The sequence below is a fragment of the Bombina bombina genome, chromosome 11 (assembly GCF_027579735.1).
Source record: "Bombina bombina isolate aBomBom1 chromosome 11, aBomBom1.pri, whole genome shotgun sequence".
NCBI lineage: Eukaryota > Metazoa > Chordata > Amphibia > Anura > Bombinatoridae > Bombina > Bombina bombina.
The window spans coordinates 162,528,557-162,546,253 of record NC_069509.1 but is presented as its reverse complement, the minus strand read 5'-3'; the positions used below and the strand labels follow the sequence as shown (position 1 = coordinate 162,546,253).

General features: G+C 42.7%; 1 protein-coding gene across 2 annotated transcripts in view; it reads left to right on the top strand.

Annotated features, from left to right (window-relative positions):
* The window catches only part of SMG1 (SMG1 nonsense mediated mRNA decay associated PI3K related kinase), a 348,909-nt gene that overhangs the window by 165,384 nt on the left and 165,828 nt on the right, over window positions 1–17,697 (top strand). For both annotated transcript variants that reach the window (XM_053695253.1, XM_053695252.1), the window contains exon 26: window positions 17,423–17,532. In XM_053695253.1, coding sequence (XP_053551228.1) covers window positions 17,423–17,532 — 110 coding nt within the window. The remainder of the gene's footprint in view (window positions 1–17,422; window positions 17,533–17,697) is intronic.

Sequence of the window (17,697 nt, the reverse complement as noted above, 5' to 3'; positions counted from 1 at the left end):
GCCTTACATTGTGATTCTCCTTATCTGATTTTTCATTCAGACAAGGTAGTTCTGCGTACTAAACCTGGGTTCCTACCTAAGGTGGTCACTAACAGGAATATCAATCAAGAGATTGTGGTTACATCTTTGTGTCCTAATCCTTCTTCGAAAAAGGAACGTCTGCTACACAATCTAGATGTAGTCCGTGCCCTGAAATTTTATCTACAGGCAACTAAGGATTTTCGACAAACGTCTTCCCTGTTTGTCGTTTATTCTGGTCAGAGGAGAGGTCAAAAAGCTTCGGCTACCTCTCTCTCCTTTTGGCTTCGTAGCATAATACGGTTAGCCTATGAGACTGCTGGACAGCAGCCTCCTGAAAGAATTACAGCACATTCTACTAGAGCTGTGGCTTCCACTTGGGCCTTTAAGAATGAGGCTTCTGTTGAACAGATTTGCAAGGCTGCCACTTGGTCTTCTCTTCATACTTTTTCCAAATTTTACAAATTTGACACTTTTGCTTCTTCGGAGGCTGTTTTTGGGAGAAAGGTTCTTCAGGCAGTGGTTCCTTCCGTATAAAGAGCCTGCCTGTCCCTCCCGTCATCCGTGTACTTTAGCTTTGGTATTGGTATCCCATAAGTAATGGATGATCCGTGGACTGGATACACTTAACAAGAGAAAACATAATTTATGCTTACCTGATAAATTTATTTCTCTTGTAGTGTATCCAGTCCACGGCCCGCCCTGTCACTTTAAGGCAGGTAATTTTTCCATTAAACTACAGTCACCACTGTACCCTATGGTTTTCCTTTCTCTGCATGTTTTCGGTCGAATGACTGGTAATGGCAGTTAGGGGAGGAGCTATATAGCAGCTCTGCTGGGTGAATCCTCTTGCACTTCCTGTTGGGGAGGAGTTAATATCCCATAAGTAATGGATGATCCGTGGACTGGATACACTACAAGAGAAATAAATTTATCAGGTAAGCATAAATTATGTTTTTTCTTTCACCTCAGCAAAAAAGATAACAGGCTTCCCCTTTTTGATTTTTATGCTGGTAGACACTGTTAGGGGCAAAATCGATTGGTTTTTATTACAATATCATGGCATTTGAACTGTTTTATAAGCTCATATACACTTGGGAACGTTTTTTATTGATCTGGCATGTTTTAGACACCTAAATCTAGTCAGGAAGGCCCCTTCACTCTAGTGTGCTGAGGGAGGAAGCCTCATTTTGGTGCTTCAGCTGTGCAGTTGATTTCAAGGCAGTGCATGCAGTTTTCATGTGAGAGGGTCCTGTGACTCAGAAAGTGACTCCAGAAGGCTTATTTCTGTGGATGATTGACCCCTAAGGAAGGTAAAATGCTGCAGCAATACTGTAGCAGGGATTGTAGTGTATAAAAACGGTTAAATCCAACAATTAGCTCTGGTTTGCTTGTTTTAAGAGCTAGAGTCTCCATATTTGCTGTGCAATACTTTCTAAGCATTAAGACACTGGGGTCCAAATTTCATAAAAATCGGATATTGCCTTCATAGTTTTTTGAACATTCAGAAATAAAGTGTGTAATGTTATTATTTAAAGAGACAGTAACGTTTTTGTTTAAAATCGTTTTTATTGCATTGTTTGCCTGCCTAAATCTGTTTAACATGTCTATGCCATCAGATAACCTATGTTCTGTGTGTGTAGAGACAAATGTGTTCCCCCTTTGAGTGTTTGTGATAATTGTGCCATAGCGTCCAAACAAAATAAGGACAGCTCTGTTACATTTCATAATGTTGCCCAAGATAATTTATCTAATGAAGGTAGTGAGGATAATTCTACATCCTCTCCTTCTGTGTCTACACCAGCTTTGCCCGCGCAGGCGACACCTAGCGCGCCAGTGCTTATTTCTATGCAACAATTAACAGCAGTAGTGGATAATTCTATAGCAAATCTTTTATCCAAACTGCCAGCATTTCAGAGAAAGCGTGATTGTTCAGTTTTAAATACAGATAAAAAAAGGATGAACAATCAGACGCTGACGATGCCTTATCTATTTTACCCTCACATCAATCGGAATTGGCTGTGAGGGAAGGTCTGTCTGAGGGTGAAATTTCAGACTCAGGAAAAATTTCTCAACAGGCAGAACCTGATATAGTAGCATTTAAATTTAAGCTAGAACATCTCCGCGCTTTGCTTAAGGAGGTATTAGCTACTCTGGATGACTGTGATTCTGTAGTAGTACCAGATAAGTTGTGCAAATTGGACAAATTTTTAGAGGTCCCAGTGCACGAAGACGCTTTCCAATACCCAAGAGGGTAGCGAGCATAGTGGATAAGGAGTGGGAGAAGCCAGGTGTACGCTTTGCCCCACCTCCTATATTTAAGAAAATGTTTCCCATAGTAGACCCTAGAAGGGACACATGGCAGACGGTCCCGAAGGTTGAGGGAGCTGTTTCAACACTAGCGAAGCGCACAACTATTCCTATAGAGGACAGCTGCGCTTTCAAAGATCCTATGGATAAAAATTGGAAGGATTGCTTAAAAAAGATTTTTGTTCAACAAGGGTTCATCCTTCAACCAGCTACGTGTGTTATTACTGTCACTTCAGCGGCGTCCTTTTGGTTCGAGGAACTAGAAAGGTCGCTCCAGAAAGAGACTTCCTATGAAGAAGTCATGGACAGAATTCACGCATTAAAGTTAGCTAATTCCTTTATATTGGATGCCGCTTTTCAAATAACGAAAAACTCAGGTTTTGCTATAGTAGCGCGGAGGGCGCTTTGGCTAAAATCCTGGTCGGCAGATGTGTCGTCCAAGACTAAGTTACTTAATATTCCTTTCAAGGGTAAGACCCTTTTTGGGCCGGAATTGAAGGAAATTATTTCAGACATCACTGGGGGTAAGGGCCATGCCCTCCCACAGCATAGGCCTTTTAAGGCTAAGAACAAGTCTAATTTTCGTTCCTTTCACAATTTCAGGAACGGACCGGCTAATAACTCCACTGCCGCTAGACAAGAAGGTAACGCGGCCCAGCCCAAACCCGCTTGGAAGCCCATGCAAGGCTGGAACAAGGGTAAACAGACCAAGAAACCTGCTGCTGCTACCAAGACAGCATGAAGGGGTAGCCCCCGATCCGGGACCGGATCTGGTAGGGGGCAGACTATCTCTCTTCGCTCAGGCTTGGGCAAGAGATGTTCCGGATCCCTGGGTACTAGAAATAGTCTCCAAGGGATACCTGCTAGAGTTCAAGGGACTTCCTCCAAAGGGAAGATTCCACCTGTCTCACTTATCTTCAGACCAGATAAAGAAACAGGCATTCTTACATTGTGTAAGAGACCTATCAAAGATGGGAGTGATAAACCCAGTCCCCACCGGGGAACAAGGTCTAGGTTTTTACTCAAACCTGTTTGTGGTTCCCAAAAAAGAGGGAACTTTCAGGCCAATCCTGGATTTAAAGATATTAAACAATTTCCTCAGAGTTCCATCCTTCACGTGGCTCTTCCATTCGGTTTAGCCACCGCTCCCAGAATTTTCTCAAAGGTGCTAGGGTCCCTTCTAGCGGTCCTAAGGCCGAGGGGCATCGCTGTAGCACCTTATCTAGACGACATCCTAATCCAAGCGTCATTTCTTTCCAAAGCGAGGGCCCACACAGACATTGTGTTGGCTTTTCTCAGATCTCACGGGTGGAAGGTGAACATAGAAAAGAGTTCACTGTCACCGTCCACAAGGGTTCCGTTTCTGGGAACAATAATAGATTCTATGGAAATGAAGATCTTCCTGACAGAAGTCAGAAAGTTAAAGCTTCTAAACGCTTGTCAAGTTCTTCATTCTATTCCTCAACCCTCCATAGCTCGGTGCATGGAAGTAATAGGACTAATGGTCGCAGCAATGGACGTGGTTCCTTTTGCTCGAATTCATCTAAGACCATTACAGCTGTGCATGCTCAATCAGTGGAATGGGGACTATACAGACTTGTCTCCCCAAATTCAAGTAGACCAGGTAACCAGGGACTCACTTCTCTGGTGGTTGACCCAGGATCACCTGTCTCAGGGAATGAGTTTCCGCAGACCGGAGTGGGTCATTGTCACGACCGACGCCAGCCTCTTGGGGTGGGGCGCGGTCTGGGACTCCCTGAAAGCTCAGGGCCTATGGTCTCGGGAAGAGTCGCTTCTCCCGATAAACATTTTGGAACTAAGAGCAATATTCAATGCGCTCCTGGCTTGACCTCAGCTAGCGAAAGCCAGGTTCATAAGATTTCAGTCGGACAACATAACGACTGTTGCGTACATCAATCATCAAGGGGGAACAAAGAGTTCCTTAGCGATGAAGGAAGTAACCAAGATCATCCAATGGGCAGAGAATCACTCCTGCCATCTATCTGCTATTCACATCCCAGGAGTAGACAACTGGGAGGCGGACTATTTGAGTCGTCAGACTTTCCATCCGGGGGAGTGGGAACTCCACCCGGAGGTCTTTGCTCAGTTAACCCAATTATGGGGCATTCCAGACATGGATCTAATGGCGTCCCGTCAGAACGTCAAGATTCCTTGTTACGGGTCCAGATCCAGGGATCCCAAGGCGATTCTAGTGGATGCATTAGTGGCGCCTTGGTCGTTCAACCTAGCGTATGTGTTTCCACCGTTTCCTCTCCTTCCCAGGCTCATAGCCAGGATCAAACAGGAAAAGGCCTTGGTGATTCTGATAGCTCCTGCGTAGCCACGCAGGACTTGGTATGCAGACCTGGTGAATATGTCATCGGCTCCACCATGGAAGCTACCTTTGAGACAGGATCTTCTAGTACAAGGTCCATTCGAACATCCAAATCTAGTTTCTCTGCAGCTGACTGCTTGGAAATTGAACGCTTGATTTTATCCAAACGTGGGTTTTCGAATTCTGTGACAGATACTCTGGTCCAAGCCAGAAAACCTGTGACTAGAAAGATTTACCATAAAATATGACGTAAATATTTCTGTTGGTGTGAATCCAAGGGATTCTCCTGGAGTAAAATAAAAATTCCAAGGATTCTCTCCTTTCTCCAAGAAGGTTTGGATAAAGGGTTGTCCGCTAGTTCTCTAAAGGGACAGATTTCTGCTTTATCTGTCTTGTTACACAAACGACTGGCAGCTGTGCCAGATGTACAAGCTTTTGTTCAGGCTTTGGTTAGAATCAAGCCTGTTTACAGAACCATGACTCCTCCTTGGAGTCTAAATTTAGTTCTTTCAGTTCTTCGAGGGGTTCCGTTTGAACCTTTACATTCCATAAATATTAAGTTATTATCTTGGAAAGTACTGTTTTTGGGTGCTATTTCTTCTGCTAGAAGAGTTTCTGAATTATCTGCTTTGCAGTGTAATCCACCCTATCTGGTTTTCCATTCAGATAAGGTTGTTTTGCGTACTAAGCCTGGTTTTCTTCCAAAAGTTGTTTCCAACAAGAATATTAACCAGGAAATAGTTGTTCCTTCTCTGTGTCCGAAACCAGTTTCAAAGAAGGAACGTTTATTACACAATTTAGATGTTGTTCGTGCTTTAAAGTTCTATTTAGAAGCAACAAAAGATTTTAGACAAACCTCATCCTTGTTTGTCGTTTACTCTGGTAAGAGGAGAGATCAAAAAGCTTCTGCTACCTCTCTCTCTTTCTGGCTAAAAAGCATTATCCGATTGGCCTATGAGACTGCCGGACGACAGCCTCCTGACCGAATCACAGCTCACTCTACTAGGGCTGTGGCTTCCACATGGGCCTACAAGAACGAGGCTTCTGTTGATCAGATATGTAAGGCAGCGACTTGGTATTCTCTGCACACTTTTGCCAAATTCTACAAATTTGATACTTATGCTTCTTCGGAGGCTATTTTTGGGAGAAAGGTTTTGCAAGCCGTGGTGCCTTCCATTTAGGTAACCTGATTTGCTCCCTCCCTTCATCCGTGTCCTAAAGCTTTGGTATTGGTTCCCACAAGTAATGGATGACGCCGTGGACCGGACACACCAATGTTGGAGAAAACAGAATTTATGCTTACCTGATAAATTACTTTCTCCAGCGGTGTGTCCGGTCCACGGCCCGCCCTGGTTTTCCTAATCAGATTGAAATTTTTTTTTGTCTTTATACACTACAGTCACCACGGCACCCTATAGTTTCTCCTTTTTCTCCTAACCGTCGGTCGAATGACTGGGGGGCGGAGCTAGAGGGGGAGCTATATGGACAGCTCTGCTGTGTGCTCTCCTTGCCTTTCCCTGTAGGGGAGGAGAATATCCCACAAGTAATGGATGACGCCGTGGACCGGACACACCGTTGGAGAAAGTAATTTATCAGGTAAGCATAAATTCTGTTTTTAAGGGGGGAGCCTACACTGCAGCAAATAATTCTTTTTTTTATTAAAAATTAATAAAAAAGCTTTTATTTTCATACTGGCAGACTTTCTCCCAGTACTTAAGATAGCGGGGACAATTGTAAGGTGGGGGAGGGGAAAAAGCAATGTCAAAGCCATATATGTCTGCTATTTCTGAACAAAGGGGATCCCAGAGAAGCAGTTACAACCATTTGTGCCATAATTGCATAAGCTAATTGTAAATAATTTCAGTGAGAAACCTAAAATTGTGAAAAAGTTTAACGTTATATATATATATATATATATATATATATATAAAATATATATCGCATTTGGCGGTGAGATGGTGGCATGAAATATATCAAAATGGGCTTAGATTGATACTTTGGGTTGTCTACTAAAAATATATATATATATATATAGTTTTGATAGGTCAATATAAAAAAAGGCTCTATTTCCGTTTAAATGTAGTGATGGCAAAAAAATGCTAAAAATGCTTGGGTCTTTTGGGGGAAGTTTGACTCTAAATCAGCATGAAGGGTCTGCCCCGATCCAATTTTGGATCAGGTGGGGGGCAGACTTTCTCATTTACAACAGGCTTGGATACACAATGTCCCAGATCCATGGGCTGTAGACATAGTATCCCAGGGTTACAAGATAGGAATCAAGTCTCGCCCTCCAAGCTACAGATTTCTCCTGTCAAGACTATCTTCAAACCAGGTAAAGAGGGAGGCCTTCTTAAGTTGCATAAAGGACCTATCCTTCCTGGGAGTTCTTGTTCCTCTAGAGGGACTGGAACATATTGTCTAGGATTCTATACAAAAATATTTGGTGTTCCCACAAAGAAGGGAACTTTTCGCCACATTCTAGATCTAAAGTACCTCGACAAATTCCTAAGGGTTCCGTCCTTCAAGATAGTAACTATTCGTTCCATTAGTTCAGGAAGGTCAATTCATGAAGACCATAGACCTAAAGGATGAGTACTTACACGTTCCCATTCACAGGTATCATTACCAGTTTCTAAGGTTTGCCTTTCTGGACAATCATTTCCAGTTTATTGCTCTTCCGTTTGGTCTTGCCACAGCTTTCAGAGTATTCTCAAAGGTTCGGGGAGCTCTATTGGCAGTGATCAGATCTCAGGCAATTGCAGTGGCGCCTTATCTAGACGACATCTTGGTTCAGGTGTCATCTTTTCAACTAGTAAAATCTCATACAGAGATGTTGTCTTTTCTATGTTCCCTCGGGTGGAAAGTGAATCTGGGAAAGAGTTCTCTAGTTCCATCTACAAGAGTGAATTTTCCTAGGGACAATCATAGATTCTCCGACTATGAAGATTTTCCTGACTTCTGCCTTCTTGTCTTTCCCAACAAGTCTGCCTTTCGTCCATCAGTGGCTCAGCGCATGGAGGTGATTGGTCTGATGGTAGCTCCCATGTTCATCATTCCTTTGCTCGGTTCCATCTGCGACCACTTCAACTGTGCATGCTGCGTCAATGGAATGGAGACCATTCAGATTTATCGCAGAGGATAAATCTGGACCCCTTAAAAAGAGAGACTCTTTCGTGGTGGATTTCTCAGGAAAATCTGGCTCAGGGAACTTGCTTCCTGAGACCTTCCTGGGTGATTGTGACTACGGACGCCAGCCTGTCAGGGTGGGGAGCTGTTTGGGGTTCTCTGAAGGCTCAGGGCCTGTGGTCTCTGGAAGAGTCCTCTCTTCCCATAAACATCTTGGATTTTAGAGCCATCTTCAATGCCTTGGCCTCAGTTATCTTTAGTCTGTGTTATCAGATTTCAGTCAGACAACATCACCTCGGGGGCTTACATCAACCACCAAGGAGGAACTTGGAGCTCCTTGGCCATGAAGGAGGTGACTCGCATTCTGCAGTGGGCGGAAGCTCACGATTGTCTATCTGCATCCACATTTTAGTAGTGGACAATTGGGAGGCGGATTTTCTGAGCAGACAGACTTTTCATCCCGGGGAGTGGGCTCTCCATCCGGAAGTGTTCTACAGGATAACCCTCATGTGGGAGTTCCGGAGTTGGATCTGATGGCGTCTCGTCAGAATGCCAAGCTTCCAAAGTACGGTTCAAGGTCAAGAGATCCCCAGGCCATCCTGATAGATGACCTGGCGGTTCTGTGGGATTTCAGTTGTGTACCCGTTTCCTCCATTTGCTGTCCTTCCACAAGTCATTGCTTGTATCAAGCAGGAGAGGGCGTCTGTGACTCTAATAGCTCCTGCTTGGCCTCGTAGGATCTGGTTTGCAGATCTGGTGAATGTCATCACTTCCACCTTGGAGGTTACCTCTGAGGAAGGGCCATCTAATTCAGGGTCTATTCCTCCATCTAAATCTAGATTCTCTGAAGCTGACTGCTTGGAGATTGAACGCCTTGTTCTGTCTAGACATGGTTTTTCGGAAGCAGTCATTGATACTATGCTTCAGGCTTGTAAACCTGTTACTCGCAGGATTTACCATAAGGTATGGAGTAAATAATACATTTTTCTTTCCTAAGATATGGTGAGTCCACGGATCATCAATTACTGTTGGGAATACCACTCCTGGCCAGCAGGAGGAGGCAAAGAGCACCACAGTAAAACTGTTAAGTATCACTCCCTTACCCACAACCGCCAGTCATTCTCTTCTCCTTCATACACGGAGGTGGTGAAGATTTTGTTGTCTGATAAAATATTCTTCTTGCAAGTTTTGGATTTGGCCGTGTTCCACGTTAATCTCTTGAGTAAGGGTTGTGGTGGTTTTCAAGCAGTTAAGAACTTGTAAGGTGGGCCTTACTGAGTTTTCCTAGGATTTGTGCTGCCCTAGTATAGAAAATCAGAGTAGGTGACTCTGTTCTTTCTATCCTACAGGTCTCTGTGAGGAGTTGTCCTTACATACCTAGTAAGTTGTCTACATGCCGGACAGCAGATTTGGCAGGTAAGTGCCTGTTTTCTTCCAAGTGGGAAGATTATGCATTTACAATATTGGCTGCATTTCTTAAAGGACCAGTCAACACATTAGATTTGCATAATCATCAAATGCAAGATAACAAGACAATGCAATAGCACTTAGTCTGAACTTCAAATGAGTAGTAGATTTTTTATAACAAATTTCAAAGTTATGTATATTTCCACTCCCCTTGTACCATGTAATAGCAATCCGCCAATCACAAATGCATATACATATAGTCTGTGAATTCTTGCACATGCTCAGTAGGATCTGGTGACTCAAAAATTGTAAATATAAAAGACTGTGCACATTTGTTTTAATGGAAGTAAATTGGAAAGTTGTTTAAAATTACATACTGTATCCAAATCATGAGAATTTAATTTAACCTGAGTGTCCCTTTAAGGGACAAGATAATTCTTATGTAAGGATAGGTGGGCATGGAGCAGGGCATTGTGACAGACTAAATACCCTTTCAGGAATGAAAGGGTTAAAGCTTTGGAGGCTCTCTTTATTTCAGATGGTTAAGATTGAAGGGGAATTAATTTTTCTTTTATTCCATTACGGGGGAGAGTGAACTAACGGTCAGGATTACGGTCCTGTGTTTTTTACTATTGATATCTGCTTACGATATAAAGGGCAGATAGAAATATTAATCAGAGCATTTTCTCTAAGATGGTTACGCTATATGCGGAACCAGGAAGTAGTTTGGTGGTATTGTTTTCGCGCCTCTCTGTGGCACAGTTAATTTTCAGCCGGTCACGTGACCTTAGGCTTCGGCTTCACAGCGGGTCGGCGGCGAGAGTGAGGGTTTAATTTCAATTACTCTCCGGAGTTGGTGATAGGTAGGCGCCCCAGCTAAGACTGAGTTGTGAGGTTTTTCCTTAGGTTTGAATTTTATTTTTTAGAGCGCATAGTTGCTCACTGTTTGTTTCGTTTTTACTTTTCTGTGAGGTAAAAAGTAGATTCCCTAGCTGCAGCGGGTCAGGAAAACGTAAGAGAAGCGTAAGAGGAAGCAGGTATTTTGATTAGACATTTTTTTGCTGGGTATAATTTCTAAAAAATGATCATGTCTGATACAGATCAGGAGCATGATCAGTTTAATGCCTGTCTTTTGTGTTTTAGAAGCTGATTGCTTCACCTATGCAATTCTGTTCCTCGTGTTAAAAAGACTTTACAATGTAAATAAAAGATTTTGATTGTTGAGCCTAATGTCTCTCAGGAAGATGCTGTTCAGGTAATACCACATCACATATCTACTGTAACGTTCCAAGCCTCAATGGCGTCACATGCAGTGCCCTGTGGTTCCTCTCTAGCCCCTAGTGGAGCATATTTGAAATCAGAAATTGCTGCAGAGGTATCCTCAGCGGTATTGGCAGCTTTAGCTGCTTTTCCTATGCTAAAGGAAAAGCGTAAGAGAAGGAATTCAGACGGCAAGGTTTCTGATTCAAGTAATCTCAAATGGCTCTTCCTCTTAAATATGATGAGGAAGATGCATCAGAGCTTTCTGAGGGTGAAATTTCAGATTTAGATAGTGTAATTCCTTCCTCTGAAACTGAGGAAAGTTCTTTCAGATTTAAGCTAGAACACCATGTTTTGTTAAAGGAGGTTTTGGCTATTTTGGACGACACGGACACTCGTGTCGTTGTCAATCCTAAGAAATCTAGTAAACTTAATTACTTTGAGGTTCCTTCTGTGAAGGAGGTTTTCCCGGTTCCGGACCGGACTACAGATATTACTCAGGAGTGGGAGAAGCCGGAGGTATCCTTTTCACCGTCTATTTTTAAGAAAATATTTCCAGTCGCTGACTCTGTTACGGAACCATGGCATACGGTTCCTAAAGTAGAAGGGGCTATTTCTACTCTAGCCAAGAGGTCAACTATTCCCATTGAGGATAGTTGCTCCTTTAAAGACCCTATGGACAAAAAGATGGAGGTTTATTTAAAGAGAATTTACGTTCATCTAGTTCTTCTATGGCAGCCTGCTGTATGTATTGCCACTGTGACAAATGCTGCATCTTACTGGTTTGATGCATTGTCTGATTCTCTTCAGGTAGAAACTCCTTTAGATGAGATTCAAGACAGGATTAAAGCTCTTAAAATGGCTAATTCCTTTATTTCTGATGCTATACTGCAGGTGATTAGGCTCAGTGCCAAGTCATCTAGTTTTGCCGTCCTAGGCCGTAGAGCCTTGTGGCTGAAATCTTGGTCAGCGGATGTCTCCTCTAAAGTCAAGCTTTTGGTTCTTCCTTATAAGGGAAAGGCATTGTTTGGCCCAGGCCTAGCCGAAATTATTTCTGATATTATGGGTGGAAAATTATTTTCTACCTCAAGATAGAAAGGGTGTCAGAGTAATTGTTGTTCCTTTTGTAATTTCAGAAGTAAGTCTTCCCCTGCATCTGCCAAGCAGGGTCAATCCAAGCCTTGGAAACCCAGTCAATTGGAAGCAGTCGAAGAAGCCCGCAGCTGACTCTAAATCAGCATGAAGGGTTCGCCCCCGATCCGGGATCGGATCAAGTGGGGGGCAGACTTTCTCAGTTTTCCCAAGCTTGGATACGAGATGTCCCAGATCCTTGGGCTGTGGATATAGTATCCCAGGGTTACAAATTGGAATTTTAAAGACTTTTCCTCCCAGGGGCAGGTTCCACCTCTCAAGGTTGTCTGCAGACCAGACAAAGAGAGAGGCATTCTTGAAATGTGTACAAGATCTCTCCTCTCTGGGAGTGATAGTACCTGTTCCAGATCAGGAACAGGATCAGGGGTTTTATGCCAATCTGTTCGTTGTTCCCAAAAAGGAAGGAACTTTCAGACCGATTCTAGACTTAGTGTCTAAACAAGTTTCTCAGATTACCGTCCTTCAAGATGGAGACAATACGTTCCATTCTTCCTTTAATACAAGAGGGTCAGTTCATGACGACCATAGATCTAAAGGATGCATACCTTCATGTTCCCATTCACAGGGATCATCATAAATATCTGAGATTTGCCTTTCTGGACAAACCCTTTCAGTTTGTGGAACTTCCATTTGGCCTTGCTACAGCTCCCAGAATTTTTTCAAAGCTTCTGGGAGCACTCTTAGCGGGGGTCAGGTCTCGGGGTATTGTGGTGGCTCCCTATCTGGATGACATACTGGTCCAGGTGCCATCTTTTCAACAATCAAAATCTCGCACAGAGTTGTTTCTTTTCTACGCTCCCACATTTGGAAAGTGAATCTGGAAGAGTTCCCTTGTTCCAGCCACAAGAGTAGTTTTCTTAGGGACAATAATAGACTCCCTATTGATGACATTTTTTCTGACGGTGGCCAGAAAGTCCAAATTTCTCTCCTCATGCCTCTCTCTACAATCTTCTGTTCGGCCATCAGTGGCTCAATGTATGGAGGTAATTGAACTAATGGTCGCTTGCATGGATATCATAACTTTTTGCTCGTTTCCATTTGAGAGCTCTGCAGCTATGTATGCTCAGACAATGGAATGGGGATCATGCGGATCTATCTCAAAGGATAGATCTGGATCAGTCGACAAGAGACTCTCCCGTGGTGGCTTTCTCATGGAAATCTGTCTCAGGGCACATGCTTTCGGAGACCTTCCTGGGTGATTGTCACCACAGACGCCAGCCTGCTGGGGAGCAGTCTGGGACTCATTAAAGGCACAGGGCCTGTGGACTCGGGAGGAGTATGCTCTTCCCATAAACATCTTGTAGTTAAGAGCGATTTTTAATGCTCTGATGGCTTGGCCTCAGTTGTCTTCAGTCCGGTTTATCAGGTTCCAGTCGGACAACATAACTTCAGTGGCTTACATCAACCACCAGGGAGGAACTCGAAGTTCCTTAGCCATGAAGGAGGTGACCCGAATTATCCAGTGGGCGGAAGTTCACAATTGCTATCTATCTGCCATCCACATTCCAGGAGTGGACAACTGGGAAGCGGATATTATGAGCAGACAGACTTTTCATCCCGGGGAGTGGGAGCTCCATCCAGAGCTGTTCTCTAGACTGACTCTCAAGTAGGGGGTTCCGGAGCTGGATCTGATGGCGTCTCGGCAGAATGCCAAACTCCCGAGGTACGGTTTGAGGTCAAGGGATCCACAGGCTGCTCTGATAGATGCTCTGACGGTGCCTTGGAATTTCAGGATTGCATACCTGTTTCTCCGTTTGCTCTCCTTCCACGGGTCATTGCTTGTATCAAGCAGGAGAGAACGTCAGTGATTCTTGTAGCTCCTGCGTGGCCTAGCAGGATCCGGTATGCAGACCTAGTGGAAATGTCGTCTTTCGCCTTGGAGACTGCCTCTGAGGAAGGACCAGCTACTTCAGGGTCCCTTTCTTCATCCAAATCTTGTTTCTCTGAAGCTGACTACTTAAAGATTGAACGCTTAGTCCTTTCTAAGCGTGGGTTTTCTGAGTCGGTCATTGAGACCATGATTCAGGCTCGCCAGCCTGTTAATTGGGAGATTTACCATAAGGTATGGCGTAAATATCTTTATTGGTGTGAATCCAAGGGCTACTCTTGGGGTAGGTTAGGATTCCTAGGATTTTATCTTTTCTCCAAGACGGTCTGGAGAAGCGTTTGTCAGCAAGTACTCTGAAGGATCAGATCTCTGCTTTGTCTATTTTGCTGCATAAGCTTCTGGCGGATGTGCCAGATGTTCAATCTTTTTGTCAGGCCTTGTTAAGAATCGGGCCTGTATTTAAGTGGGTTTCCCCTCCTTGGACTCTTAACCTGTTTCTTAAAGTTTTACAGCAGACTCCATTTGAACCAATGCATTCCATAGATATTAAGTTATCTTGGAAGGTTTTGTTTCTTGTTGCTATCTCCTCTGCTCGGAGAGTCTCGGAACTTTCAGCCTTACAATATAATTCTCCTTATCTTTCATGCTGATAAAGTGGTACTGCGTACTAAGTTTGGTTTCCTTCCTAAAGTTGTTTCGGATAGAAATATTAATCGGGAAATTGTTGTTCCTTCCTTATGTCCTAATCCTCCTCCTCATAAGGAACGTTTGTTGCACAACTTGGATGTTGTACGTGCTCTAAAATTCTACCTACAGGCCACTAAGGATTTTCGCCAGTCTTCTGCCTTTTATATGTATTATTATCAGTTATTTTTAGAGCACCAACAGATTCTGCAGCGCTTTATTTGTTTCTCTGGGAAACGTAAAAGGGCAGAAAGCTACTGCTACCTCTTTCTCTCTGGATGAAAAGTACAATTTGTTTGGCTTATGAGACTGCTGGACAGGAACCTCCTGAGAGAATTACTGCTCATTCCACTAGGGTTGTCTCTTCTTCTTGGGCTTTCAAGAATGAAGCTTCTGTGGAACAGATTTGCAAGGCGGCAACTTGGTCATCTCTACATACTTTTATAAATGTTATACTTTTGCCTCGGCTGAGACTTCTTTTGGGAGAAAGGTTCTTCAAGTAGTGGTGCCTTCTGTTTAGGTCTACCTGTCTTGTATCTCCCTAATCATCTGTGTCTTCTAGCTTGGGTATTGGTTCCCAATAGTAGTAGATGATGCAGTGGACTCACTATATCTTAGGAAAGAAAACTAAATTTATGCTTACTTGATAAATTTCTTTCCGGATATGGTGAGTCCACGGCTCCGCTCTTTTTTTATTAAGACAGTTATTTTTGACTAAACCTCAGGCACCTCTACACCTTGTGTTGTTCCTTTTTCTCAATTTCCCTTCGGTCGAATGACTGGGGTTTGGGGGTAAGGGAATGATACTGAACCCAAATTTTTTCTTTCGTGATTCAGATAGAGCATGCAATTTTAAGCGACTTTCTAATTTACTCCTATTATCACATTTTCTTCATTCTCTAGTTATCTTTATTTGAAATGCAAGAATGTAAGTTTAGATGCCGGACCATTTTTGGTGAACAACCTGGATTGTTCTTGCTGATTGGTAGATAAATTCACCCACCAATAAACAAGTGGTGTCCTGTACCAAAAAATAGCTTAGATGCCTTTTTGAAATAAAGATAGCAGGAGAACGAAGAAAAATTGATAATAGGAGTAAATTAGAAAGTTGCTTAAATTTGCATGCTCTATCTGAATCACACATTTGGGTTCAGTGTCCCTTTAACAGTTTTACTGTGGTGCTCTTTACCTCCTCCTGCTGGCCAGAAGTGGCATTCCCAACAGTAATTGATGATGCCGGGGACTCACCATATGCGGAAAGAAAGACATTTATCAAGTAAGCATACATTTTATTTTTGGTGCAATTCTAAAGGTTTCGCCTGGAGTCAGGTGAGGATTCCCCGAATTTTATCGTTTCTTCAGGATGGCCTGGAGAAAGGTTTGTCAGTCAGTACTCTGAAGGGTCAGATTTCTGCTCTGTCTATTCTTTTGCACAAATGTCTGGCAGATTCACCAGATGTTCAAGCTTTTGTTCAGGCCCTGGTCAGAATCAGGCCTGTTTTTAAACCTGTTGCTCCTCCTTGGAACCTTAACCTAGTTCTTAAAGTTTTCCAGCAGGCTCCGTTTGAGCCGATGCATGTTATCTTGGAAAGTTTTGTTTCTCCTTGCTATTTCTTCCACTTGCAGAGTTTCAGCTTTCAGCTCTGCAGTGTGATTCCCCGTACCTTATTTTTCATGCAGATAAGGCGGCCTTTCGTACTAAATTGGGGTTTCTCCCTAAGGTGGTGTCGGATTGAAACATTGAGGAAATTGTTGTTCCATTGTTGTTCCTTCTTTTTGTCCTAATCCTTCCTCTCATAAGGAACGTCTACTGCATAACTTGGATGTTGTGGGAGCTCTAAAATTTTACTTAAAAGCTACTAAATATTTTCGGCTATCTTCTGCCCTATTTGTTGTTTTCTCTTGAAAATGTAAGGGTCAGAAGTCCACTTCTACTTCTCTTTCCCTCTGGTTAAGAAGTATGATTCGTTTGGCTTATGAGACTGCTGGACAGCAGCCTCCTGAGAGAATTGCGGCTCATTCCACTAGGGCTGTCTCCTCTTCTTGGGCTTTCAAAAATGAAGCTTCTGTGAAACAGATTTGCAAGGCGGCAACATGGTCCTCTTTGCATACTTTTTTCCAAATTCTACAAATTTGATACTTTTGCCTCGGCTGAGGCCTCTTTTGGGAGAAATGTTCTTCAAGCAGTGGTGCCTTCTGTTTAGGTCCTCCTGCCTTTTTTTCTCCCTCCCTATTCATTCCATGTCCTCTAGATTGGGTATTGGTTCCCCACTAGTAATTGGAATGACGTTGTGGACTCTCCATGTCATAGTTCCGGACATGAAGAGTCCACGACCCCACCCTCTTTTTAATTATAATTCGGCAGTTTTTTTTAGTAAAACAGGCCCCTTTCTCACCCTTGTGTTCCTTCTTTTTCCATTTCCTTTGGCTGATTGACTGGGGGTTATGGGTAAGGTAGATACACTTCACAGCTATGCTGGGGTGCTCTTTGCCGCCTCCTGCTGGCAAGAGATAATCCCTTTATTTACCATTCCCTAGTTTTGCATAACCAACACTGTTATAGAAATATACTTTTTACCTCTAATTACCTACTGCTGACTGCCTCCTTATCTCAGATCTTTCAACAGACTTGCATTTCAGGCAATTAGTGCTGACTTAACTTCACATGCGTGAGCATAATGTTGTTTATATGAAATACATGAAAGAACGCTCTCTAGCTGTAAAAAACTGTCAAATGCAGAGGCGGCCTTCAAGGGCTTTGAAATTAGCATATGAACCTACCTAGGTTTAGCTTTTAACTAAGAATAACAAGAGAACAAAGCAAATTTGATGATAAAAATAAATTGGAACGTTGTTTAAAATCACATGCCCTATCTGAATCATGAAATTTTAATTTGGACTTCACTATCCATTTAAAGCTAATTATTGTCAACTGTGTTTGGTGTGAAATTATTGAAAGGGACATAAACCCCAACATTTTACTTTCATGATTCAGATAGAGAATACAACTTTAAACATTCCAATTTACTTCTATTATCTAATTTTCGTTTGTTGAAGAAATAGCAATGCACATGTGTGAGCCATTAACACAAGGCATCTATGTGCAGCCACCGAACAGCAGCTACTGAGTATATTTAGATATTCTTTTCAACAAAGGCTATTAAGAGAATGAAGCAAATTAGGTAATAAAAGTAAATTGGAAATTTGTTTAAAATTGTTTTCTCTATCTGAATCATAAAAGAAAAAATTGTGTTTCACGTCCCTTTAAAGTTGTTCGTTTATTTTTAAATCTTTCATTATAGAGCTCTGAGCAGCTTTGAATCAAGTGAGTTTCTTGAATGCACAGAACAGCTTGAATTACTACCTGGCGAAAATATAAATCTTCTTAATGGAGGATCAAAGGAGAAAATAGGTGGGTGCAAAGCCCAAGCAGAAGTATTGGGATAACTCATAACTTCCATTCCTAAAAGCTTTACGGCCATATTGTTCGTTACTGGTTTGTCTATTTTTTCTTTTGGTTCCTGTATGTAAGATATGTTAACGTGTAAGTAGAGAACATAACAAACCCGTGGTTTAT